The following is a 27,076-nucleotide window of genomic DNA, read 5'->3' on the forward strand; positions in this document are numbered from 1 at the left end:
CACACACACACACACACACACACACACACACACACACACACACACACACACACACACACACACACACATATTCTGCTTATGCTAGCTAACTCAGAGATTATGTAACCTCTGAGGAAGGGGAGTAGTCAGTTTTAATTAAAACTGAGTACTCCCTTATGTGAGGTTGTACTGCCTCTATTTTAGAATAATTAATTAAAAGAAGTATGGGGATACTGCCACCCACATGCAGTTGCAATGGAGTTTTCTCCCAAAACAAAATATGTTTCTCTGTCTTTTAATAGTATGTATATTTTCCGATATCTTCACTACAATGTTTCCGCAGTCAGTCTGTGTGTGAGTACACTTTCAGTTTACTATAGACTGTTGTACAGTCTGTGTAAGAGAACCAACATACTTAGCTGTTTGCTAAGTATATATATATATATATATATATATATATATGCTTATAGATTGAAAGACATTTTTCCTTTTGTAAAAAAAAGTGAACGCCCATATGAATGAACTTTTTTTAAATGTAGTTTTTGCTGTTGGAGCAGGGTAAGGGAGTTTGCCTTTACCCCACTGTCGTGTGATTTCAGATTCTGAATATATAATTAATAGGGTGTGTGTGGGACCCAGTACCTGAGTGGTAGGTGCAGGGAGCTTGCCACCCTACAAGAAATGTACTTTAGTTTTTATATTTTTGATCAGTTTAGATTCACTCTAAAGTGATCGCTCTTTGAATGCTCGTTCTTGTGAAGATTTGATTTTTGATCAGTTTAGATTCACTCTAAAGTGATCGCTCTTTGAATGCTCGTTCTTGTGAAGATTTGATTTTTGATCAGTTTAGATTCACTCTAAAGTGATCGCTCTTTGAATGCTTGTTCTTGTGAAGATTTGATTTTTGATCAGTTTAGATTCACTCTAAAGTGATCGCTCTTTGAATGCTTGTTCTTGTGAAGATTTGATTTTTGATCAGTTTAGATTCACTCTAAAGTGATCGCTCTTTGAATGCTCGTTCTTGTGAAGATTTGATACTTCATGAGACACTTACATATAGATATATACTTATCACTATCTACATCTATAAATATTTATACAGATACAGAGAGAAAGATAGATATACATATGGGTAGGATACATTTTAAATAAAGTAAAAGCTTTTGATCAATAGATGATTTGTCTCTACTTATATGAATACACATTTCATAGAGTTATGCTATATTCAGCTATAGCACAGTGTTTCTGTATTCCTTTTGATCAAGACAGTATGACCATATATCAGCAAGGGTTGTTGTGGCTAAGTCCCCATGTTAGGGAGCTGAGGATGAAACCTCGAGAGGTAAAGCATAACAGCAATAGGCACCAATGTTTTTTGACTTTTATATAAATGTATGTGCATGCATTTTTGTTTCTTCCTTTTTAACTTTATTTTTCACTTCAACTGTAAATCTTTATGCATTGTGTGAATGCATTGTCTTTATCTTATATAGTTGACATGGAGCTTTTCTCCCCGGAACTCCATTGAAAACAGGTTCTTCTTGGCCTAATGGACTATCCCGGTAAACAAACTGTAAAATAAATAAATAAATAAATAAATAAATAAATAAATGAGCTGTTAATGTATATATGAGGTGTGATGACTTGGAACCATGTTTATATATATATATATATATATATATATATATATATATATATATATATATATATGTGTGTGTGTGTGTGTGTGTGTGTGTGTGTGTGTGTGTGTGTGTGTGTGTGTCTATATATATATATATATATATATATATATATATATATATATATCTATATATATATATATATATATATATATATATATATACACATATATATGTATATATATATATATATATATATATATATATGGGTCTATCTGAAAACGCCAACATTTCTAAACGCCGACGACGAGAACACCGACACCGGAAGATCAACAATGGACAAGACCGACAGTTGAGAATCCCAGCGCTGAGAACACTGACATGTTAAGGTAAGTGTGCAATAGGGACGGACGTTAGGATCAGGGTGTGGGTAAAGTAAGTGTGTGATAGTGGCGGACGTTAGGGTAGGGTGCAGGTCAGGTAAGTGTGTGATAGTGACGGACGTTAGGTTTAGGGGTGGGTTAAGTGAGTTAGGGTTAGGGTGGGGGTAAGGTAAGTGTGCGATAGTGACAGAGTTAAGGGTTAGGGTCGGATTAAGTGAGTTAGGGTTAGGGTGCGGGTAAGGTAAGTGTGCGATAGTGATGGACCTTAGGGTTAGGGTTTGGGTTAAGGATAGTGCATGGATAGTTGTGTATGTAAGGTTTAGTGTAGGTTTGTAAGGTTTTTGGTGTGCTTGTGTTGTGTGTGTGTTTTTCGGGAAACGTATTTGTTTTGTTGATTGTTGGGATTGTGGTTTGTTGGGCATGTGAAGTTTCGTGTTTTTGAACTTTCTTTTTTTTCGGTTTTGTCGTGTCAGTTAATTTGTTGTCTGTGTTTTGGCATGTCGGTGCTATCAGGTAAACCCATATATATATATATATATATATATATATATATATATATATATATATATATATATATATATATATATAGACACACACACACACACACACACACACACACACACACACACACACACACATAGATATATAAATAAATAAATATAGATATATATATATGTGTGTGTGTGTGTGTATGTATATATATACATCTTCTTCTTTCGGCTTTTCCCGGTTAGGGGTCGCCACAGCGGAACTCCTGTCCGCTAATGATTGGCAGTAGATTTTTTTTACGTGCTGGCTTGCCAGGCCTAACGCACAACCTTCAATGAAGGAACGCCCATTCACGCATGTCGCCACACAGAAGACGCTCTAACTGAGAATTGAACGAGCAACGTCTAACTGTAAGTCGACAATGCTACCGCAGCACCACCACGTGTATGTATACAATGTGTAAATTAAAATATGTCAAGGCTTGCAAGCATCTTCTGTCTCTTTACTGGATTTGCTCTTTGTAGTGGTATGTGCTATTGGAGACAAAACTTCCTAAGTGGCATTGATAGTTTCAGTGAGGGCTTTATGTCAGACTTTTACCCACATTCACTGTAGCTACTTGGAAGTGTAGAGTTGTGTGAATGAAGACGTTAACTCGATTGTCTTTTCTTGGAATTACATGCCAACAATCTGCAACAAGACATTGTCCTCCCTATTAAGAAGAGTCAGTTTTTCCAATTGTTCATCTGATTTCTGATCAACCAGTTTGACATTGACTTTGTGTCTAGTAAAATGTAGAAAATCTGTTGTCTGTAATACTGTTGCCGCATAATAGTATTTGATTTAAATACATGATAACCTCTTTCTGTGTTATTCTTGGATTAATAAAACCATAACGTAGTCTATCCCTTTGTGACCCAGTAAAAGGAAAGGATGGTAATGTGTTACAAGTAGGTTTGTATTACCTGTCGAGTTTTTAGTATTCAGGAAAGGCACAGTAAGGCAACATTTCTTATAATTTTACCATACAGATGCATGTAAGATTTTCTAAACCAAGTTGGAAACATTGATATTAACATCAATAATTTCAGAAAACATGATACCTGCGCCTAAAAATATTATTTTAGATGAAAGTCTTGGTATTAAAATACCAATGTACCATACCTACAAACGTATATTTACTTCAGTTTTTTTAGTTTTTTTTGTTTTTGTTTTCTACTGGGGTTTTTTAACCACTTACCCCAAAAACTATAGTCATCTTAATGACATATTTCTTTTTATACATCTTGAAATAGTTATGCTATACTCCTGATTATTGACACTGTATAACATTGTATTGCTACTTGTAATAATCCTGTAACATTGCTGTTTAATGCTAATTTATCATGAAAATTGTGTAATATGTTGGAGCTTTTCTCCCCGGACCTCCACTGAAAAAGGGGTCTTCAGCTCAGTTGGACAATCCTGGTCAACAAATGTAAAATAAATAATAAGAGAAGGATAACTTACAAGTTGTAGAAAATACATGCTGTTAGTGTAGGTTACATGCCTGACAAAGGATCCAGAAAATATTCTCCTTCCCTAACTAGTACATCATAAAGTAAAATATTTACTATAAAATTATATAATTTCTGTGGTTAGTTCAAGATTTTCAGTCTTCTACTGCAAGTGTAATAAATTAAACAAGAATTTTATCTGACTGTGTTTGCTGCACTAACTTTAAATTCTGTGTTTTACAGAAATGGAGGGTAAGCCCCACAATTGTCCGAGTGATCTCAGCTGTGCTTTTCATTCTGTTTGGCTGCGTTTTGTTTGTGTTTTTGCCAACCGTTATCTTCCAGAGGATTGAAGAGTGGACAGTCCTGGAATCAATTTACTTTGTTGTCATCACTTTAACCACAATTGGCTTTGGAGATTATGTAGCAGGTACTGCAAACAGCTCTCTCTAATGTCGGGGTATTTCAATCATTACATTTACAGTGAAGATTGTGGCTCAGGTACAAAGTTGCTTTATAGTGGCTTTAAGAAGGCTTGAATCCTATCTAACATTTGTTGCCAAAGTAAGTGTCACTTGATTTCTCAAGCTTCAGATTTTTAACTATAAAAGATTAATTCATATTGATCTACTTATTCGAACATTTATCAAAGCAGCAGTTAAACTAAACAAACTGCCAATCAAAATGCTACAGTATGTATGTTCCGGATCTGATGGGTAGCAGGACTGAGCCCTAACTACGACCCAGATGACCCGAGATTGACTAGTGGCTTGGGTGCTGGAGGAGTTGGAGAAGGATGGGATGGGAAAGACCAAGTTTGCAGGCTCGGCTATTCTGAGATGGAGAGTTTTCTGCCTGTGATGAAGACACATTCCCATTGATGGGGATGTGCCATTATCAAGGAGCAGATTACAGTTAAACTACTACATTTTGGGGAGGTGGAGCTAACAGAGATTACATGCAGTGCTTCATGTGAAGTCATTAGCTCTGCCCAGTTAGGCCATACCAAAAAGTTCTCTGGCATGCATGACACACACAGGATGCTGCAGGCTACCCTGCTCCATATTTATTTTATTTTATTTTATGTTACATTTGTTTACCAGGAAGGTCTGACTGGGCCAGAAGCCTGTTTTCAGCACAGGCCTGGGGAGAAAAGGTCCATCACAGTTTACAAGATTGCAAGTAGAAATTGTACTTACATAGCATGACAGTTTGCAAACATAGCTAAACTGTTTCAACACAAGTAGAAATTGTAAAAGCACAACATGACTGATTACAACATAGCTTATTCTCTTTCATTATTTGTACAAGACTCAAATGAAAACTATATAAGGAGATCACATAGACAAGTGTAATATAGGTTATAGGTGTTTGAGTAAACATATATATGCATAAAAGATAGGATGTGAAGAGACTATATAGGTTTAGGAGGAAGGATGCTGGTGGGGCAGGCGAGCATGGCCAGATCATCCTGGGGTAGCGCAGGAGCACAGCCACTTATTGGTGGTTAGGTCTTCCTTGAGAAGAAATTTGAATATGGAAGTGTTATTAGTGTTGCGTATATGCTGGGGTATGGAGTTCCAGGATTTGCTATTTGGTTTGAGAACAGAGAATCTCTGAAACTATTGTTGGATGTTCTTCGTGTTTCACTGTTGCAGTCATTACATTTGGGTTATATCCTGCTGGCAGGTTGCCCTCAGCCGGCCTGAATTTGAAAGTCTTGGGTCCTGCGTCGGCTGCTGTCGCCCCTTCCCTGACGTCAGGTCGTCAGGGGTATAAAAGAAGCAGCCGACGCCGTTTTCTTCAGTCTTTCTTGCCGTGCGGTGCCCAAAGCAAAAATGGTTCGCAAGTGCCGGTCGGCCGACGCCTGAGATTTTCGTGTTCGAATTTCAGATCTTAAGTCTTCAATAAAGCTAAGTACCCCATTGGGGAAACTTTTTTCTTGCTCCAGACCGATGTCAGAAAAAGTAAATAATTGTATTTCTTGTGGAAAGCAAATACCTCATAAGGATTTTCATTCTTACTGTATTCCTTGCCTAGGCCCTGATCACAACGTTTCTGGTTGTCGGTTTTGTGTTAGATTTAACCAATGCACTATTAAGCATCATTATGATTTTGCTTTAAACTATTTGGGACGCCGGTTTAATTATCCAGAAATGTTGTCGGATAGCCATCCGACTACCGGCGTTCACAAAAAACGCAAAGAAAAGGAGAGAGATAGACAACCGAGGCCCAAAACCGATGACGAAGCTTCTCCTAAGCCAGTCGCCGGTTCTCAATGAGGAGCTTCGCAGCCCCTGATGCCTGCTACTTTAGAGTCGCAGGCCGCTACTGACTCCCACGTGGAGTCGGCCATGCCACTGGAAACTCAAGGTATTGGAGCCTCGGATACTATTCCTTCAGATGGGTCCGGCGCCGCTGAGCAGGCACCGGCTTCTGAGGGTGTATTCAGACCTAAACATCTTTATATGAAACCAACTTCAGATTCAAAGGAAAAGACTAAAACACCTTCTAAAGCAAAGAAACAAACTCAAGAGCCACATGGTCAGGCCTCTATGCCCAAAAAACAGATGGTCAAAATGGCCGAAGACTTGATTACCTTGATCAGGGGTTCCCATCCCCCTCCTGATAAGAGGCCTAGGCAAGAGACTGACTATGAATCTTCAGATCAGGTTTCCATTTCTTCTGATTCCTCTTCTGATCAGGAATATTCTCTTCCCCCTTATGAGGATTCTGATGGTGAAGAATCTATACCTTCAGCTTCTCCTCCAGAGGACTACTCTTTTGGGGAAACCTTGCATACCATGAGGGAGCATTTCCACTTGGAGAGCCAAGATTTTTCAGAATCTAAAAAGAGGCTCAGGGATTTCTTTTTACTACCTCAACACAGGCCACTAGCCATTCCACCTGTTAGACGTTGTAGATGATGTGTTTTCGGAGTCCAGTCTTACACCTGACTCCTTACCTCCAGCTCCTGTTAATCCTGACAGATATTACAGGGTTCCTGACTCTCATAAATGTCTTTTTAAAAACCCTGCTGCAGACCCAGAGACTATTTCTCAGGGTCCCAAAGGAGTTAAGGCTTCCACTACAAAAAACCCTACCCCCTCTGACAGAGATTCTAGGGCACTGGATAGATGGGGAAAAAAAGGTTTACACATCTGCTACCTTGGCTATGAGGGCCTTAAACTGTCAGTTTCATATGCTCAAATATCAGCAACATGTCATGGCATTGCTTAAACAGAATGTTGTTAAACTCTGAATGTGCAGAAAACAAGGAAATGCAGGATTTATTGCATGCAGCTGAACAAGTTGGAAAGCATACTTTGTAATGTGGTTTTAATTCTTTGGAGGCCTCCTGCAGGGCCGCAGTTACGGGCTCTGTAATTAGGAGGCATGCTTGGTTAAAGGAACAAAATCTGCCTGATGATGTCAAAGTTAAATTATTAGATGCACCTTTACAGCATGATACTTTGTTTGGTGTTAAAGCAGAAGAGGTGTTAAAGAAAATGGAGGACAAAGCTAAATCTATGCAAACGGTCAAAGATTTTTTACAAGTACAGCCACCTAGGTTTAGTAGACACTGGCCAACAAAGAATTGGTCCTTTCCTGTGTCAGACAGACCTCAAAGGGGCAGATCCAGATGGCCTAGAGGCAGATCCCAGGCACAAGGTTCATACAAGTCAAAGCAATGGGGTGCTTCTACCTCCAAAGTTGGAGAAGACAAATCACAACCATACAGGAAACAGTCCCAATGACTTCCCCCTGCCTGCACCAAGCACTTATCTCCTGGCAGCACCCTTAAGGGGAAAATTAGCACTTTTTTTCTCAAAACTGGTACATTATAACCCAGGACAAGTGGTTCTAAATATCATGTCACAAGGCTACAAGTTCCATTTCCATACCATGCCAAAGGCAAACGGCTGGCCAGATCTGCCAAGAAACAATGGGCAGAGGCACAAAAACAAGTCTCATCCCTCATGGACATGGGGGCCATTCAACAAGTACCAGAGCAAGAGCAGGGACAAGGATTTTACTCAAGACTGTTCTTGGTACCCAGAAAGGACAAGGCTTGGAGGCCAATACTGGACCTATCTGTTCTGAACACATTCCTGGTTATACCAAAATTCAAGATGTTGACTTTGCAGCAGCTTCTGCTCATGCTGGGCAAGAACACTTGGCTTGTGACTTTAGACCTAAAAAAGGCATACCTGCATGTCCCAATCAGACAAATATGCAGAAGATACCTCAGATTCAAGGCTGGCTCAATGCATTACCAATTCTCTGCACTGCCCTTTGGCTTATCTACTGCACCCAGGGTCTTTACAAAGTGCCTGGCACCAGTAATTGCATTCTACAGACAAAGAGGAATACAAATATATCCTTACTTGGATGACTGTCTAATTCAAGCAGAGAGCAAGGACATTCTTCTACAGCATCTGGTGTTTGTGAAAAGACTTCTAACATGCTTAGGGTACACAGTCAACAAAAAGAAATCAAAACTAATACCCTCTCAAGAGATAATATTCCTGGCTGCAAGCTTAAATACAACTGCCCAGATGGCTTATCTCATGCCAGACAAACAAAGGCAACTGACTACCTATTTCAAAATGTTGGCAACAAAGGCCCAGTTATCTGCAAGAAAAATTCTGCAGGCTTTGAGCTTCATGGCATCCTGCATCCTACTAATTCCATATGCAAGACTGCATATGAGGAAACTTCAATGGTACCTAAAAGGTGTTTGGACTCAACATTGCCACAGCCTGGAAACTATAATTACTCTCATTCCCTGCCTGCAATAGGAGTTTTGATGGTGGGCAAAGGCTTGTCACCAAAACAAGGGACAGCTATTCACATTACCCCCAGCCAGGCAGACACTAACAACGGATGCATCAGATTATGCCTGGGGGCCCACATGGCAGGAAGATGCATTCAGGGAACATGGACCTCAAACCAAATGCATCTACATATCAATCAAAAAGAGATGCTAGCTGTTCAAAATGCCCTGACCACCTTCAAGGACCTACTCCGTCCAGGACAACTACTGATAAAGACAGACAACACCACGGTCATGTGGTATATAAACAAGCAGGGGGGGGGCACACATTCTTACCCCCTTTGCAGACTAGCTATGACTTTGTGGGACACAGCATTGACTTACCAAGTACATCTGCAGGCACAATTCCTGCCAGGAAGCAAAAATACTCTGGCAGACGAACTAAGCAGAAACTTCATGGATCCCCACGAGTGGCAGCTGGATCCACAAGTCTTCAGCATGATAACAAGGAAATGGGCATGCCCGGACATAGATCTATTTGCCTCCCCTCACAACTACCAACTAAAAAGATTCTGCACAAGGATTTATCACAGACAAGCATGGAAAGTGGACGCCCTATCCTTCAGCTGGAAAAACCTATCAGTATATGCCTTTCCCCCTCTGCCTCTCCTCCCCAAGGTACTCCTAAAGGTCAGACAGGAGAAGCCAAAGATGATACTGATTGCCCCAGACTGGCCCCATCAGTACTGTTATCCAATACTAAGGAACTTGTCTTAATGCCCAGCTTGGACCTTATCTCAAATACCTCATCTACTGTCCCAGCAAAACAATCAGATCCTGCACAGTCAACTCAGGACTTTAAACCTGGCAGCATGGCAGATAATGTAGTCATACAAAACACACCTCTCAGCAAAGCTGTGATGGATGTCATTTTGGAAGCCAGAAGGCCTAGTACTAGAAAATCTTATGCTGGAAAATGGAAGAGATTCTGTGCTTGGAACCAGGCACAAGGAACTGATACAGCTGTGCCAAATATTCCTCAGATTTTGCAATACTTAACTGAGATGCTGGACAAAGGCCTATCTTTTTCATCTATTAAAATTCATGCCTCTGCCATTTCAGCTCATTACAATGCAGAGCCACCACTTTTTTCTCATCCTTTATTAAAGCAGTACCACAGAGGGGTCAAAAATGTAAGGCCTCCAAGGAGATTACCAGTAACTACATGGGACCTCAACTATGTGTTGGAAAAGCTCACCCTGCCTCCTTTTGAGCCAGCTGCTACTGCTGATATTAAGTTTTTATCTTGGAAAACAGCTCTGCTCCTAGCAATTACTTCAACAAGATGAGTTTCAGAGCAACAGGTGCTCATGGCTGTGGAACCCTTTTTCATTTTTCATCCAGACAGGGTCTCCCTGAGAACAAATCCAACATTTATGCCTAAAGTGGTGTCCAGTGTGGCTCTAAACCAAACTATTCATTTGCCAACTTTTTACCCAAAACCACAGAACAAGGGGGAGAGAATTCTGCATTCTTTGGACGTACACAGACAGCTGAGATTCTACTTGGACAGAACCAAGGAAGACAGAGCAATTACTAGTGGCATATGCTGCAGGATCACAAGGAAAGGCTATCTCAAAGCAAACTATTTCCAAGTGGTTAGGCCACTGCATTCATTTCTGCTACTTACACCATGGCAAACCGGTGCCTAAGGGCATTAGGTCACATTCCACCAGAGCTGCAGCCACTTCAGCAGCCTTTCTCAGGGGAGTACCAACCAGGGACATTTTAGAGGCAGCTACTTGGAGTTCAGTGCACACCTTTACAAAGCTTTATCATTTGCCACTCTACTCTAAATCCAGGGCAGGCTTTGCCACTGCAGTTCTGCAGGGCCTTATAGCTTCTTCTACTGCTGTCTAGCTCCAGCCTCCCAACCATAGCTTTGGGACTCTACCCAAATGTAATGACTGCAACAGTGAAACACGAAGAGCATAGTACAGTTGTGTACACTTACCATAAATGTAGATGTTCGAGTGTATTCACTGTTGCAGTCCTGGTTACCCACCCACCACCCCCCTTTTTTCTTATCTTTCCTTCTCTGATTTATACAATCTATGTGGTGTATTTGCTTATAGATGAAGGTAAAATTTATATTTCTGCATTTATTGATATATATATATATATATATATATATATATATATATATATATATATATATATATATAGAGTATGGCTACCCCTTTTAGGGGGAACCTGACATCTGGGGCAAGAAAAAACGAAGAAAATGGCGTCAGCTGCTTCTTTTATACCCCTGACGACCTGACGTGAGGGAAGGGGCAACAGCAGCTGACGCAGGACCCAAGACTTTGGAATTCAGGCCAGCTGAGGGCAACCTGCCAGCAGGATAACCCAAATGTAATGACTGCAACAGTAAATACACTCGAACATCTACATTTATGGTAAGTGTACACAACTTTACTTTTTAGTGACTTTTAGCAGAAGGTAATTGGATGATTGCAGCGTTCAACTGTTTGAGTTAGGTTGAACTAATTTTTTAAGTGCAGGGCAGTTATCTGGTTGGTATATAATGGTGTGGGCAATTTTAAGTTGATTAAGTGATAGCAGATTTTGGTGAGTCAGTCCATTTTAGTTGTTGGAGAGCTGTGCAAGGGTGTGATCTGTTAGGGAGGTAAATAGCAAATCTAGCTATTTTATGGTAGTAGGCTTCTAATTTGTTTAGGTCAGATTTTCAAAGATTTGTGAAAATAGGAGAAACATACAATTGAGTGGATAACAGATGTCTTCTGGCAATAGACTGGAGGTAGGAGTTAGGAAAGTTTAATGTGGACCTTTTTAATGGATAGGACTATGTGTTTGTCATATTTTAGTGAGTTGCCAATTGTGACTGCTAGTAACTTGGTATTGTCAACTGTTTTAATTTTGGTATTGTTAGAGGAGAGGATGAAGAAAGGGAATGGAGGCTCAGAAGTTATTTTATTTGAGAAAAGCATAATTTTTGTCTTGTTTGGGTTAAGTACAAGTTGGTTTTCAGTAAGATACTGTTCTATGTATGTGAAAGCTTTTTGGGTTCTATCCAGGAGTTCAGGGAGGGAGGAATCATCTGCATACTGTACAATTGTTGCTAGGTGGGATGCACTACTATGCTTATTGGTGAAGATAGTAAAATGTAATGGTCTCAGAATTGCCTGAGACAGGCAGCAGGGCTAAGATCTTATTTTGCCACCTCACAATTTTTGGTATTCAGACCAGTAGCTATGAAACCATGAGATGGCTGATTGGGAGTGATTTATCATGGAAAGTTTGTTGAGTAGTTTCTGATGGGATGCTATGTCAAAAGCCTTTGACATGTCAAAGAAAATGGATGATACAATTTTACCACTGTTTCTGTGCTCTTTGATTATATCTGTGAAGCTTAAGAGAGCGGTTGAGGTGATGTACTTTGGTCTGAAACCATTTAGAGAGCTGGCGAGAAGGTTATTATACAGTAGATAGGGCAGAAGTTGTGAATGTATGCATTTTTCTAGAATTTTGGCTGGGGGGTATGGCAGTTGGCCTGTAGTTAATTCTGGGGATGTACCTCTTTATGTATATGGAAGATATGGGAGATTTTCCAAAGTTTTGTGACATGTTGTTCAAAGATGGAATGGTTGATGACTAGGGGAAACTGGATATGAGATGGAGTCTGCTGCTATTTTGAGAAATTCATTAGGAGGTAGATCTATGGCAGGTGATGTGGGTTTTATTTGTATTAGGACAATTTTTATGAAGCTGATCTAAATAGGTCTAATAGAGAAAGAAATGGGATGTGGGGCAGACGTATTGGAATAGTTAGTGGAGTGATGTTTTTTTAATAGGAACATTATAGACTTAATGAAGCATGAGTTAAATTGGGTTGCTGTGTTCTCAGTGGTATTAGGAAGGTTGGGGGTGGGAGTAGTGGTTTGTCCTGGGTTTAAGAGTTGTTTTATGGAAGTCCAGAATTTCTGAGGATTATTTTGATGTTTTTGTTGGACTAAAGTGCAGTAAGATTTTTTGTCACTATGGATGTGTTTTTTGGCTAAATTTCTTAATTGGTGATAACTTTGGAGGGAAGTTTGGCTTTTGGTTGATTGATAGTGTGACCAGGCTCTATCTCTCTGTTTCATGATCTGTTTAGTATCTATACTTAGCCATGGACTTGGTTTTGCTTTGACATGCATTTTTCTAAGTGGGGCCAGAGAATTAAAAATACTGAGGAATTTATTATTGAGGTACTGGAGAGCATCATCTAACTGTAGGTGTTTTAAGGGGGTCCAGTCACATTGTTTTAGGAGTGAGTTGAAGGTTTTGATGGAGAAGTTTCTTTTGCTATGGATATATTTATATATGGTGTTTTTGGTAGAGCATATTTTCTGTCTGAGAAGATAGGTGGGCATGTGGTCGCTAAGAGAGTCTGGGAGACAGCCAAAGTGGTAACATAGGGATGGCCGGTTGGTGAGTGTCCAACCTAGGATTGAATGCTTGTCACTGTGTTTGTCAGTTCTGGTTGGTGAACAGATTAATTGTGAGAACCTGAAAAGGTTAACAAAGTTGGTAGGGTTGTCAGAGTTACAGGTGGCCCAGTCTAGGTTGAAGTCACCTAAGATTAGTATTTCCTGGTTATATGTGCAGGCGGCCCAGCAAAAATGGTTTTCAATTATGGAAGTGTTTTTTCTCATGGGAGATATAGGCAACTATAATGGTAATGCTCTTTTTAGTGTTTAGGTGGAGGCGTGACACTAGTATTTCCAAGTTGGTAGAATCAGGAGGGTTGAGATTTTCCCAGAATGGCCACATTTTTACCTCATATTTTTGGTCTATTTCCCATAAAATTTGTGTTTTTCTTGCAAACCAGGAAGGACTGAAGTCATTAAATAATGACAGGCATTTGTATTTTTGAGTTCATTTCATTCAAAAAATGCATGGTAAAATGAAACCTTTTATTCTAGCAACTTTCTAAGTTTATAAGAGTGATATTTAAAAGTTGTTCCTATTTCTGGGGCCTTTGTCTCCCCATTATTTTTGGATTTGCCAAGATTTCTTGTGCTAAGAAGTTGAGGGTATGCTGTGCTCCACTTCCGTGACTAGCCCACCATTAGTGTGGTCCCAGTCTATGGGATAGTACCTTAAGTTAAAATGGTGCAGCCACATAGCTGATGATCAGGTAGTGGTATGCAAATGGAGGAAAATGCTACAGTAAGTAAAACAGGCAATATACTATAAGATGATTTTTAAGTACCCTCAAATGATCTAAATGGTAAAGAATAAATATTTTGAAAATAAATCAAATGGACTGAATCTTGAACATTTGCACTCTGCAGATGGTGAGATAGATTTTATTAGAAAATGTTACTATTTAATAAGTATTTGATTATACACCTTTCAAATGTAAAGAAAAATGATAGAAAATTCATCACCAATAACATTACTAACCTGAAGGGGATATTCCTGTTGTTCTTACACCAGAACAAAGAGTATCAAACCTTATTAACTATAATCTTCTCTTGAAGAAAATGTATAGTCTCCTTTAATGTTAGTGATGTTTTTTGTTGGCACAATAAATACTGTACATTTGTAGATGGTACAAACTGTCATACTTTACTGAATTTGTAGTGCATCCAAACTGTCATTTATGGACTCTAGTCTAGGTCCCGCTATGCTTATTTTTTCACTCAGTGGTTTCAGAGATTGCAATAATGGGAAATACATATTTCAATACAGTTATAATGTAGTTACCTTCAGATCTACTTTTAAGTATTTATAAATTAAGGTTCTACTATTGGGACATGCTTCTTAGCTTTAGACTGCAGGTCATTGCATACACTCCAGGCTATTTCATGTCCTGACATCAGAATCCAGTAGCTTAGATTTACCTTGTAAACATTAAATGAAAATGTTAGTTGTGTCTGTGACTTGAACCCAGGACCCCCAGCGCTCAATGCTGGTATTACTGCTTCTGGTCTAACGTGAGCCCCTATGTAGTTAGGTGTTGAAATTTTCCTTAAATGCATTTTTTCTTTCAGGAACCCCTAGCAAGGCAATAATGTCAAATTACACACAAAAGCAAAGAAACAGACACACACACACGCACACACACACACACACACACACACACACACACACACACACACACACACACACACACACACACACACACTCACATACGCACACACACACACACACACACACACACACACACACGCACACACACACACACACACACACACACACACACACACACACACACACACAGAGACACACAGACACACACACACACACACACACACACACACACACACACACACACACACACACACACACACACACACACACACACACAGGTACTGTTTTTAAAGCTTGTAAACATGAAAGGAAAACACTAGCTCCTGTTTTCAACCCAATACCTCCAGCATTCACTACGTGTATCACTGCCTCTGGACTGGCAAGCGCCTCTAGGCAGTTAAATTTACCTTGGATCTTACACTGTCTATTAAATCTTACAGTCTTATCTGTGTGAGACTGATGCATCAGAATTTTGGCCTACTGCTGAGAACAGGTTTTAACTAAGTCCTGAATTCAGACTTGATGTTTACTTATAGTATGTCTCTGTCCTTCATCGTCAGTACTGCCAACCTGACAGTATCCTGGTTATATACCTGTAGAAAATCGCACGAGATGCTCAAAAGCCCTTCTCTATAAAATGAACATGTCTTATTCTTCATCCAGTAATCTGTCATGATCCTCAGTGGAAGCATCTTCCTGTAAAGTTCTCTGTTGCTATCATATAATATGCACGTTTGTCTCCATGATGCTAAATTAATCTACCCCTTTTCAATGTTGTTAGGCTATTGTGCTCCTACAATTATAGCATATATATTCTATCTGTCATCTGGGTCTATTTAAGCAACCATTATGAAATTCCTCATATCCCTCAAAACCTTTGTCACATATAAAAAAAAAGCTTCTACTGCTGTACATGCTTAAGGTGACACTGTGTTTGCTTTAACCACCAATAACTTATGTCTATTCTCTTGTCTTCTCTTCTTGTAAACAAGGGTACACTCCACAAAATTCCTCTTAGCATGCCTTCTCCTCCACTCTCATGTTCTCAGTGCTAAGTCTGCTTCCCAGCAGGCATCATTCCTACAGCTTGCATACCTACCATGTCTTTTACTTCTCAAAGAACGTGACTTCTGAGACATCAGTGATATCTATACTTTTTCAATTTCCTTTCATTCTTCTGTAGAATTTTGTGCTTATACAAGCCTTGATTTTGATCTGTAGTTTATTAGCTATTGTTTATGAGAATCCTTTAAATATGTTATCTGACTACAATAGTGAAATCCATACTCAATCATATATATATATATATTAAAAAGTATGTTGAGTCTTTTCTAAGCTGTATCTCCACGACATGATACTGAACAAAAGGCATGGCATACAAGGTATGTGGCCTGAACCTAGACTTATTGGCTGCTTGAATCTAAAGATTTCTCAAGCCTGGAGAATAACATGCAGAAAATGACAGAGGAAAAATGCAGATAGAGAAGTATAGGAGGGCAGAATGACAAAAGGACCAAACAGACCATATAGTAGCCCTTTGAGATGGGACTGACATAACTATGCTAAGACAGAAAGTGAATCATTTTGCTAACATATCTGACTGCAGATACAATTGCAGTGAAATTCTTAGAGCAAGAACAGCAAAATTGAGTTAGTGAAATGGAGTATGACATTGTTAACTTGAAAAAAATAGTTTAAATATAAGGAATGGTTACATGCAAGGGGTTAGTGGTGAGAAAAGGCAATGCTAAAACAGAAAAATGACATTCCAAAAACTGATTGATAAGAATCAATCCCAGAATTATTGACATAGCAGAAAAGATTCAAAGTCATCAATTTGCAGAATTCATAAATCTACAAATAAAAAACAAGATCACTGGAAGAATCAGATGATTTAAAACTAAAGGCAGGTAGGATATGCTGCATGTTAATTATAGGAAGGCCCAGACACACACTGCACTGCTTCCATGCTTATGGAATTAAATAATGAATACTGGAAATGTTTGACAAAAAAACAGTCTTGACTAAGTACAATTCAAATAAAAATCATTCCTGATTTTTTATTTGGACTTGCATGCTTGGAGGAGATTGCTTGAAATTGCTAGTTACGACATTTGCTAGGCAGGGGCTGAAGCATATATTAGCTTCTGTGCCATGCTGGTGATAGTAAAGCAAAACAACAGGAGATTGTTAAGATGATGGGAGGTCAGAAACTACATTATTAATATTACCCAAGATACTACACTCAGAATCAACATATCAAAGATGGCTGAAGGGCTAAAGTATCAATAATTTGAAAGGATGAAGAAGGAGATTGGCCAGTCAGGTTATATGAACAGCAACATCAGTGACTTGTAAGAGAGGCTGTTCCTCCAGTTACATCACTGGTAAACAGGAAGCTGGAGAAGGAAGAGACATGGAAGACTTGGGGGCTGCAACAGCTCAGGAAGCAGAAGTCATCAAACTGAACTGGAGAGGAAAGAAGAAAGATGAGGATGTCATATAGGTTTTAAGAGGATCCCACAACATACAGATGAAGGAAGAGCTCTAACAGAATCACAAGCATCCACATTATGGCAGCCAGAAAAAAATGGGGGGAGGTGCTAAAGGAATAGGAGAAATTGGATTATTAAAAAATAGAGGAATTACAAACTATAACTACAGAGATGGGGGGCATCATTACAATACTCGACTAGTTTGATGAGTGCAAGACTGACATGGAAAGAAATAAACTGGGAGATAAATTGATGCTTAACTGGGACTGCTGGCTGTTCTTATAGACAGAGGAAAGTGAAAACTGTCAGGGTCAACAGAGGCCAATCAACACTTAAGGCAGTGATTAAAGAAGGTGAACAACATGTCTGTCAACTAAACAATGTTGGGAATTTATGTTTAGTGTTATAACTTGAGCAATGGGTATCTGAGAGGAGGATAAAAATGAATCTTGACAGTTACAGGGAGGAAACTAAGGTGTGACAATAAAATATAGTGAAACCAGAAGTAGTAACACATGAAGGAGTGGAGGTGTAGCAAGGAGGAATGTTGAATGAAGTCAATTTCAAAGGGGGAGAATTATTGTAACAAAATGTGGCTAAATGCCTAGATGACATGTGGACTCGAGGGAGCAGTAAGTCATGTAAAAGGAGGTACAAGGTACAACAACAAACATGGGGTAAATGAATGAGTTAAGTAAAAAGGCGTAGGCTCAATGCCTAGGGGGTAACAAGGAACAAAGGAACTAATGAGTTACAACTGAGGACCGAGAGCATAGCATAACATAGCATAGCATATTTAAAAACCTATTATGTAAAGGATAAGGTACACTGTCGACACAGAATACAAAAGGGAACCAAAAGGAATGTTATTCAGTAATAAGACTGACTGTGAACCAGAAAAGACTAAATTCTGAATGCAGCCCTGTACCAAAAAGGACAAAATTATTGGATGTGGCTTTCAACAAGGTGCAATGAATTGGGGATGTCCTGATGAAGGCACCATTTCACAGCCATAATCATGACACAGTCATAGAGTGGGAAGAATAGATAAGAACGTTAAGAGAAAGATATTGTGTGATTTTTAGAAGATACTATGCAGCAAGACTGCGCTGATGTAAAAAAAATAAATAAAAAAATAAAGCTGCAATAATATCAGGTTTAGCACTTTGTCTTTATTTCTTAGACTTCCTCATAACCTAATTCTCAGTTAAATGCTCATGTGTTTAAAGCCTAACCCCAGACACAAGACAACCTTCTTAAAGTTACATACACAAATACATTAAATACATTGTCACATCCCACTTAAATTAATGTTATTTTGTACTTCAAAATGCTACTGATAGTAACATTCTCATTTAGACCAGGTCTTATACAAGTATCTTCTAATAGTTGCCACTTTAATTCCATTCTTTCCAGGGTGCTCTTCTAATTATTGACCCTTGGATTAATAAAAACTTTCTTCAATGCTAAAAATAAAAATCCACCATGTTATAGATATGCCTGAATATGTTTAAATAAAACATTGTTTATGTCCCCAGAGTAAATACTGTAGAAATGCGGATATATTCAGATTCTTACATTTTTATGGCTTGTCCAATATAAAATTCCTACAGCATGCAAGGTAAACAACACCTGTGGAACCACTATTGAACATTTTCTTTTTTTGTTGTGACTAGTGACAGAATTCTGCTAATATCAATCATTTTATTATTTATATAGGAGGACTGTTTACATCTCCTAAAATTTTGGTACCATCGACTTTGTTACCTGTCACATATTGAAATGTGGGTCTCTCAGAACTATTCTTAATGTTTAGACCCCTTTTGTGTATAAAAATTGAGTCTTTACCAATAACTTGCTTATCAATATTTAAAGTTGAGAAAATTTCTTAGCGGTTCCTAATAACCTCCTTTTTCTCTTATATTTCGACAACAGGTTTAATCATCATAGCTCTCTCAACATTATTGTTGTTTATCTTCATATCCTCGGAGTTAATATTAATGTACAGTATTTATGCACATTTTATTGTTTAAAACTTCCTCTGTTAATGTATTACTTAACAACTTAGGATAACTTCTTTCTAAAAATATATGCTTTAGATAAAGCAATCTTTCTTTTCAACTGCTCTTCGTCCAATGTAAGTCTCAAGGCTCTAATCATTTGCCTTTAACCAAATTCTTTCTTTTTTTTGATAAAATGGGTGGCAACTATTAAAATGCAAAAAAAAAAAAAAAAATACTATGTGGGCTTACGATATAGTCTAGAGCCATATCTTTGATTTTTTTCAACCTTCTATATAAAAATATTTAAAAAAAATGAATCCTTATGTTAGAATAGAGGTTAGTGCAAAAAAGGAACTTGCTGTTGAATTAATATATGAAATAAAGTTGTCTAGCTGATGTAATGACTCTGCCCATTTTAAAATATGTCATCAAAAACTCATAAAAGTAACTAACATGATCTTAAATGGGCTAGTAAAAGGTGTAGCATTTTTTATGCTTTTTTATATCAGCACTGAGGAAGTCTTGACTTATTGTGTATTACCTGAGTTGTTCATATATATAGAGTGACTGGTTGTTTTGAAGATTTTATAAGAATGGATTACAAACTGGAGAGGGAGGTAAAATGATGGGTTGTGGGACTGAGGACATACTGAGGGAGTAAACAAGCTATGCTAAAGAAATCATAATGTGGTGTTACAGCCAAATGACTGAGGAAGTGGCACAAGTCAAAAAGAAATCTGCGGCTGCATGGGGTGATGATGATGGTACCGACTAGGGTAAAAAAACAACTGGGCATACAAGAGGTAAAAGGGAGGGAGCAGTGATGAAAGTAGGGAACAGTGCAAAAGGCAAGAACAGTGATAAAGGGGGCAAGGACAGCAAAGAACCTAGATAAAATTCAGAAAGTAAGAAAGAGGACAGTCATGCCAAGGCTGAACAAAGATTAGAATGAGAGCACATAAAACAGACAAAAATATTAAAGGTACTAAAGGAATACTTCACTTCAGTTTTTGCATAGGAAAGCAGTGGTAGGATGACATACTATAAGGGAAGTAGGGCAGAGTGAGAAGAAGAGTGGGCAGACACTATGATAGATACATAGATAGATATGGAGGTAGCTGAGAGAGACCTCATTTCTCTAAGGGAATATAAAGCACCAAGATCTAATAGGGTGCCTCTGAGGGACTGTAGAAAACTAGCCAGAATGCAGAAAGATCTCATGTCTGAGTCACTGATCACTATGGGCAGAACCAGATTATGGTCAAATGTGGCTCAAGGTAGGGGAACAGACCAGCACTCCTGCAGTCATTCTGGTATCTCATGAGTTGTCTCTCTCTACCCCCCATTACCATAAATACTGCTTACAGGCATACTGTTGTCTTCATTACTTTTGAAATGAAGGCGGAGATATGGATTAAATTTAAAACTTTTGATTTAAATATCTTTTGTTGACCAGGTTAGTCCAACTAGACTAGTAGCGTCTTTTCAGGGAGACCCTTGGTGGCATTTATACTATTAGGGAAAATCTGGCTAGGACATTGGGGACCTTCTCCCTACTTTTTTGATAGCTCAGGTGGATGTTAACGATCTTAGAGCACCTACCATTAAAACAGATATATGGGAATTATTAGGCCTCAGTTTAACATCTCATCCAGAGGACGACACACTCAGGAGTGCAACACTCCCCCCCTCTTAAAGTGTACTGCGGTACCAATAATCTACTTACATGTTGTGAGAGTAGAACCATCAATCTTCTGCACCAAAGGCAAGTATTATTTGATTACCCGTAAAGTCTGACTGGGTAGAAACCCATTTTCAGTCGAAGCCCAGGGAGAAAAGCTTGAAATTATTACAAAACAATTTAAGAACAATAATTATACAATCTTCAAAAATAAAACAAAAACATCCGAAGTTCAAATAATTATAACATATTGGACATAAAATTAAAATATTGGGTAAGAATCAAAGGAATTTGTAATACAAAGTGAGGGAAAAACAGGCTTATAGTATATTTAGAGAGAAAGGGAAGATAATTAGATGGCAGTAAGGAAGTAAGTGAAAAAGAGTAAGGATGTATAAGGAATGAAAAGGTACTTGTTCACATTTAGGGATATAGTTTACCCAGGTTTTGAGCAAGAACAGAGACAGATTTTAGCTAGGAAGTCTTTCAGAGTGGTTTTGAAAGATGGGAGGGGGAATATAGACTTGCTGGATACAGGTAAGGAGTTCTAGGCCTTAGCAACCTTGTATGAGTACAGACAGTGCCCAGAAGATTTGCTAGGTCTGTAGGCAGACAGGAGAGTTTTTGGTCACTGGATCACAATGACCAATTGGGAACATAGTTGTAAAGAATGCTTTTTTTTTTTAGTGCTGGACAGGCAGATGGATGCTTGATAATTTTAAAGGTGGTAAGACGTTGTGTATATGTCAGTTGATGCGACAGTTCTAACCAATTTAGGCTTTTTGGTGATATACAGTGGTGGGTTCTGAAAGTGCTATGTGCTACAAATTTAGAAACTTTGTTATAGCATTTTTTCAGGTTTTAATTTTTGTGAAGCCTGGAGGTTAGTAAGGATGGGAGCACCATAAAGAAGAGTGGGGAGGAGATAAGCAGTGGCAAGTGTAGTTTAGGTTTTGTCAATGAGAAAGTTTTTGTCTCTGTAAAGCATCCCTAGTTTTTGACGAGATATTCTTATGCAATTTTGTATATGCAGGTCAAATGTAAGATTATCATCCACTATCACCCCCAATACTTTGCTATGAAAAGTGACTTCAGTGGTCATATTATCAAGAGAGAGGACATTAAATTTTGTTTCTTCACAAGAGGATTTGGGGGGAAAAAGTAGTAGTGTGGTCTTTTTTGGGTTGAACATGAGTTGTGAGTTATGAAGCCATATTTCAGTGGCTGTTAAAGTATGCTACCTGTTGTGCTACTAACACTTCTTTGAAATTCTATACCACAAACACTGATGGTCACAAAACACATACAGTGAAAGCAGACTTAGCGTGAGCAACATTCTTTGAAAATGTACTGAAACTCACATTCCTTGAAAATGCACCCTGTAGTTTTGAGGATTTTTTCCATTAAGCAGTGAAACAAAATATATGAATCGATAAAAGACAAAATTACTCATTTCACCACATTTCAATCAACAATGATGACTTAGTGAGTAGTCTGGTAGTTGGTGTACAGGATTAAGGCTCCTGTAGCCATGGTACAAGCAAGCTAATTAACTAACCTGCCATCCCCAACTAAGGTATTTCACACACACACACACACACACACACACACACACACACACACACACACACACACACACACACACACACACACACACACACATGCACACACGCAGTCACGCACACATGCATACACGCACACACACACACACACACACACACACACACACACACACACACACACACACACACACACACACAGACTCCCAGTCCCGCTTGTTGCTGTGCAGCCCTAAAAGGAAATTCTGCGCATTGCTGTGCATGTGTCTCGAGTGCACCCTTAAAAAAGAAATTTAAATTTTTTTTTTAATTTTTTAAATTGTTTAATTAAAAATTAAATGTTGTGGCAGCCCCAATCAGCACCCCCAGACACCAATCTTTAGGCAACTGCCTAGGTCACCTAGTGCTTGATTCAGCTCTGACTATGGGCCAGAAGACTGGAAGACAAGCATGACATCCTTATACAAGATGGGAACAGGAAAATCAAGGAAGTTCAGACCTCTTAGCCTAACAGCACTGCAGGAAAAATGATGCAATTCTGATGGAAAGCCTGGATGCAGTCCTGCAGTATGACAATCTAAAGGACAATTGACAGCAATGGTTCATAGAAGAAAATGGGAAGCTGTCAGACAAACCTGATCTAATTTGTGACTGTACTACAGGACAATAAAGACAAAAAAGCATTATGAAATGCTTGAGGAGCTCGATTGTATCATTTCCTCAGTGTTTCTGTCTCAAAAACTTTAACACAAACTTTTACAAAAGATAATTGCACAAATAAAAGTAGCATTTAAATACATTTCATCATATCCTACATGACCTGCCTCATCCTGTTGTATCCATCACATGTTAAAAGTATTGAAAACCCTAGATAAAACAGTAACAAATAAAGCAACAGAAACAGTTAAAAAATGTAAATTAAAAAGGGAATAATGTAACCCTTAACTAGCAGCTCTCTAGTTCAATAGACATTTATTATTAATATGTTCATTTAAACCTGGAAATGTATATATGTGAAAGTACAACTGCCAATATACTTCTCTTTACTATAAATATTCAAAAAATCTTCCCCTCTTAAACTAACAGTGACCTGTTTAATTGAACTAAGTATAAATGTCGTAAAAAGCAAAACCTTAGAATAAATACTATATTTATAAAGGGCATTATTTTTATTCCACTGGTTGATGGAATAACAATGTCTTTGTCCAAGTCTCCTAATGGACTTCTCTGTATAAAAACAGGACAGGTTAAATGTTTAAAACATATACTGCTTTTGAGGAATGACAAGATGTTGTACTTCACTCACCCTATCACAATTAAAAACATCAATAAAAGTACATGTATCAATATATTATCAGCAGATATTACATGTTCCACATATTAGAGCACATTTAGATGTATTAGTAACATTTGGTGCATTGTTAATTTTTTCTGATAAGCATTTTAAATGTCTGCCTTTTCTATTAATAAATATAGCAATAACCCATGCCTGGGTGTGGGTAATGCTGGATTTACCCATGGTTGGCATGGTTTGGTCCCGAGGCGAGCCCGAGACCAAAAAGCCAACCGTGGTAAATACAGCATTACCCACACCCAGAAGTGGGTTATTGCTATTACACAATGACATTATTTAAGAAAAGAAATAATTACTTTTCTTAAATAATGACATTGTATAATGCCTCTTTACTGCCCTTCCGCAGCTGTCTGGTATTCTGCGGCAGTTCTGATGTACTGCGCATGCCTACGCAGTACATCAGAGCTGTGGGCAAAAGCACTGTTTCGCTATGTTAAATGGGTTTAACATAGCGAGACAGCTTTAAAATAAGCAACGGAGATCTCCATTGCTTATTGTAAAGCTGTCTCATTATGTTAAACCCATTTAACATAGCGAAACAGTAAAAAGCAATGGAGATCTTGTGATCTCCATTGCTTTTTTTTTTTTAAAACTGTCTCGCTATGTTAAATGGGTTTAACATAGCGAGACTTCTTTAAAAAAAAAGCAACAGAGATCGCAAGATCTCCGTTGCTTTTTACACACTGTGTCGCTATGTTAAAGGAGTTTAACATAGCGAGACAGCTTTAAAAAAAGCAAAGGAGATCTCCGTTGCTTTTTTTAAACCTGTGTCGCTATGTTAAACTCTTTTAACATAGCGAGACAGTGTTTTATACTAACGGAAAAAGTCCGGGCGACCGGACCTTTTTCCGTTAGTATATTGAGGGATTTACAACGGTTGGGCTGGCCAATCAGCGTGCACGTTTTAGGGGAGGAATTGTATAATACAGGTTTCCTAGAGCTGTTGTCAACTCTTCATTACCTGAAAATATTTTCTGTTTAGACTTGTTAATATTTCTGTTTTTATATGTATTGAATGAAGTTAATCTGCAAGCCTTTTGAAAATTCATCATTAACATGAGCTCTCTGTACCGCTTCAGTGGACAATACAATATGTTTTGTTTCTATTGCCAATATCAAGGGTAACTTCTTTTGAAATTTCTTCTTCAGATTTCTTTACAAACCCCACTGCTAAAAACATTTGAATTAGTACAGCCTTTTTTTGAACAGATACTCTTCAGATATTAATGTAATTAACCTAACAAATTAAGCTTTTATCACATTTTGCTGTGAACACACCAGATGGTTGCTCTTGTACTGTAAATAATAATTATTAAAAGTTTCCTGTCTAAAGACTCAAGTATACATCTTTTATCCAAGTTCAATATCTATTTAAGTACAAAAAATGGTATGTAAAAAACATATATAGTGCACTAATATTCAAACAAACATAATCATTGAATACAGAACCCTGACTCTTTGTATAAAAAGTTAGCTATCTATAATTTGGAATAAAACATAATTTTAGTTCAAACAAAATACATACCATACAGCCATTCAGAGTGTCATTGTGGTCATATTAAATTAGCATGAACAGGTGACGTGTGTACCCATGGCACCACTTCTGACCTGTTAATATACTGGTTCAGTATCTATGAAAAAATATCTGTTAGCATCAAATCTAGTAAAAACAAATGCTGATAGTTTTCTATATAAAGAAGATTTTACTCAAAAAAGTCTAATGCTTTCAATGCCTTCATCACTGCTGTACAGGCATATAATGTGCTCACAACATTTGGAAAATACATTTCATTTTGTGTCATAATTTTAGCTTTCCTGACTTTTTTCTAAAAAGTGACACAAGTCCTTAGTAAAAGAAATAACACCTGCTAGAAAAGCTTTAATATATATATCTGCAGAGGTTCAGTTTTAGAATTATGTGCCATAACTGTCAGTTTAAAAGGTGGCTTAACAGAGTATATGTGTATTTACGAAATACCAAAGTATCCTAAAAGTAGTTTTGACATAGAGATAAAACTATACAGATGATAATCAATGTCACCAGTCAACTGGGGTTCAAACAACAGTGAATCAATATCCCTATATCCCTATAGGCCCTGTTTAAATCAAACCTTCTCATAATGCCAGAATTGCCTCCATCAGTTAGTTTTATATATATATATATATATATATATATATATATATATATATATATATATATATGTTTATTTTTCCAAGAAAAGGGAGTAAGAGAGCTAACTTTGAATGGAAGTAAAAATACCATTCAAATTAATTAAAAGGATATTTTTTTGGAAACTGAAAAGTCAAGTGAATAATTAATCAGAACGTGCATGGAAGGTGAAGGGGGTTAATTTGTATTATTTATTGTGCTTAAATAGCAGGGTGGACTGGTCCTTGGACCCATTTCAGCCATGATCCATTTGCATTCTGCATAAACATTTGCAATTTAACAGAGCTCATGATGTAGCAGTAGAGTAACAGTACAGTATACAGCAGAACTTGTATCACAGAAATAGTTTTAACAAACAGTGCAACATATTATGCCAACAGTACACAATATTACAAGTTTCACAGGAGAACAGTCTGTGACAATAATTCACTGTGATGTAATGTTGGATTACTATTCAACATAGATTTGCAGGAATTAATGAACACTCAAAACATGTATTCATTGTTAATGCTTGCTTGATATTCGTTTTATAGTAGAGGTTGTAGTAAGGGACTTAGTTTTGTTATAGTGATCTTGCAATGAGACAAAGTTCCTAGAATGCAGAACAGGATGCAAATTGCAATAGTGAGGAAAGATGGAGGACATATGGTAGAAGGAAAGAAGAAAGTGTGGGACAGAGACAAGATGGGAAAACAGTGGATTTTGTGGAAAAGCTATCAGAACAGTTTCTTTGTTCAAGTTTTCAGGCAGTGGAGTACCATAGACCATTTGATTCTGCTGTATAATAATAAGTATGAATGTTTTGTTAAGCAGGATACATGATGCCATACAGTTATGTGAAGTTTGCCATCAGAAATTTATGCAGAAAGGTGCATTCTAATGAAGACAAGGAGAATAAAAACTAAGAGGGTACAAAATGTGTGTGTGTGTGTGTGTGTGTGTGTGTGTGTGTGTGTGTGTGTGTGTGTG

At 38.0% G+C, this 27,076-nt stretch overlaps 1 protein-coding gene across 1 annotated transcript in view; it reads left to right on the plus strand.

Annotated features, from left to right (window-relative positions):
- Positions 1 to 27,076, plus strand: part of KCNK4 (potassium two pore domain channel subfamily K member 4) — a 576,554-nt gene that overhangs the window by 517,770 nt on the left and 31,708 nt on the right. The window contains exon 5 of the mRNA XM_044075806.1: positions 4,210 to 4,396. Within this exon, the coding sequence (XP_043931741.1) occupies positions 4,210 to 4,396 (187 nt within the window). The remainder of the gene's footprint in view (positions 1 to 4,209; positions 4,397 to 27,076) is intronic.

Source organism: Protopterus annectens, chromosome 6.part1 (assembly GCF_019279795.1).
Source record: "Protopterus annectens isolate FY-2018-M chromosome 6.part1, PAN1.0, whole genome shotgun sequence".
In the NCBI taxonomy this organism is placed as follows: domain Eukaryota; kingdom Metazoa; phylum Chordata; order Ceratodontiformes; family Protopteridae; genus Protopterus; species Protopterus annectens.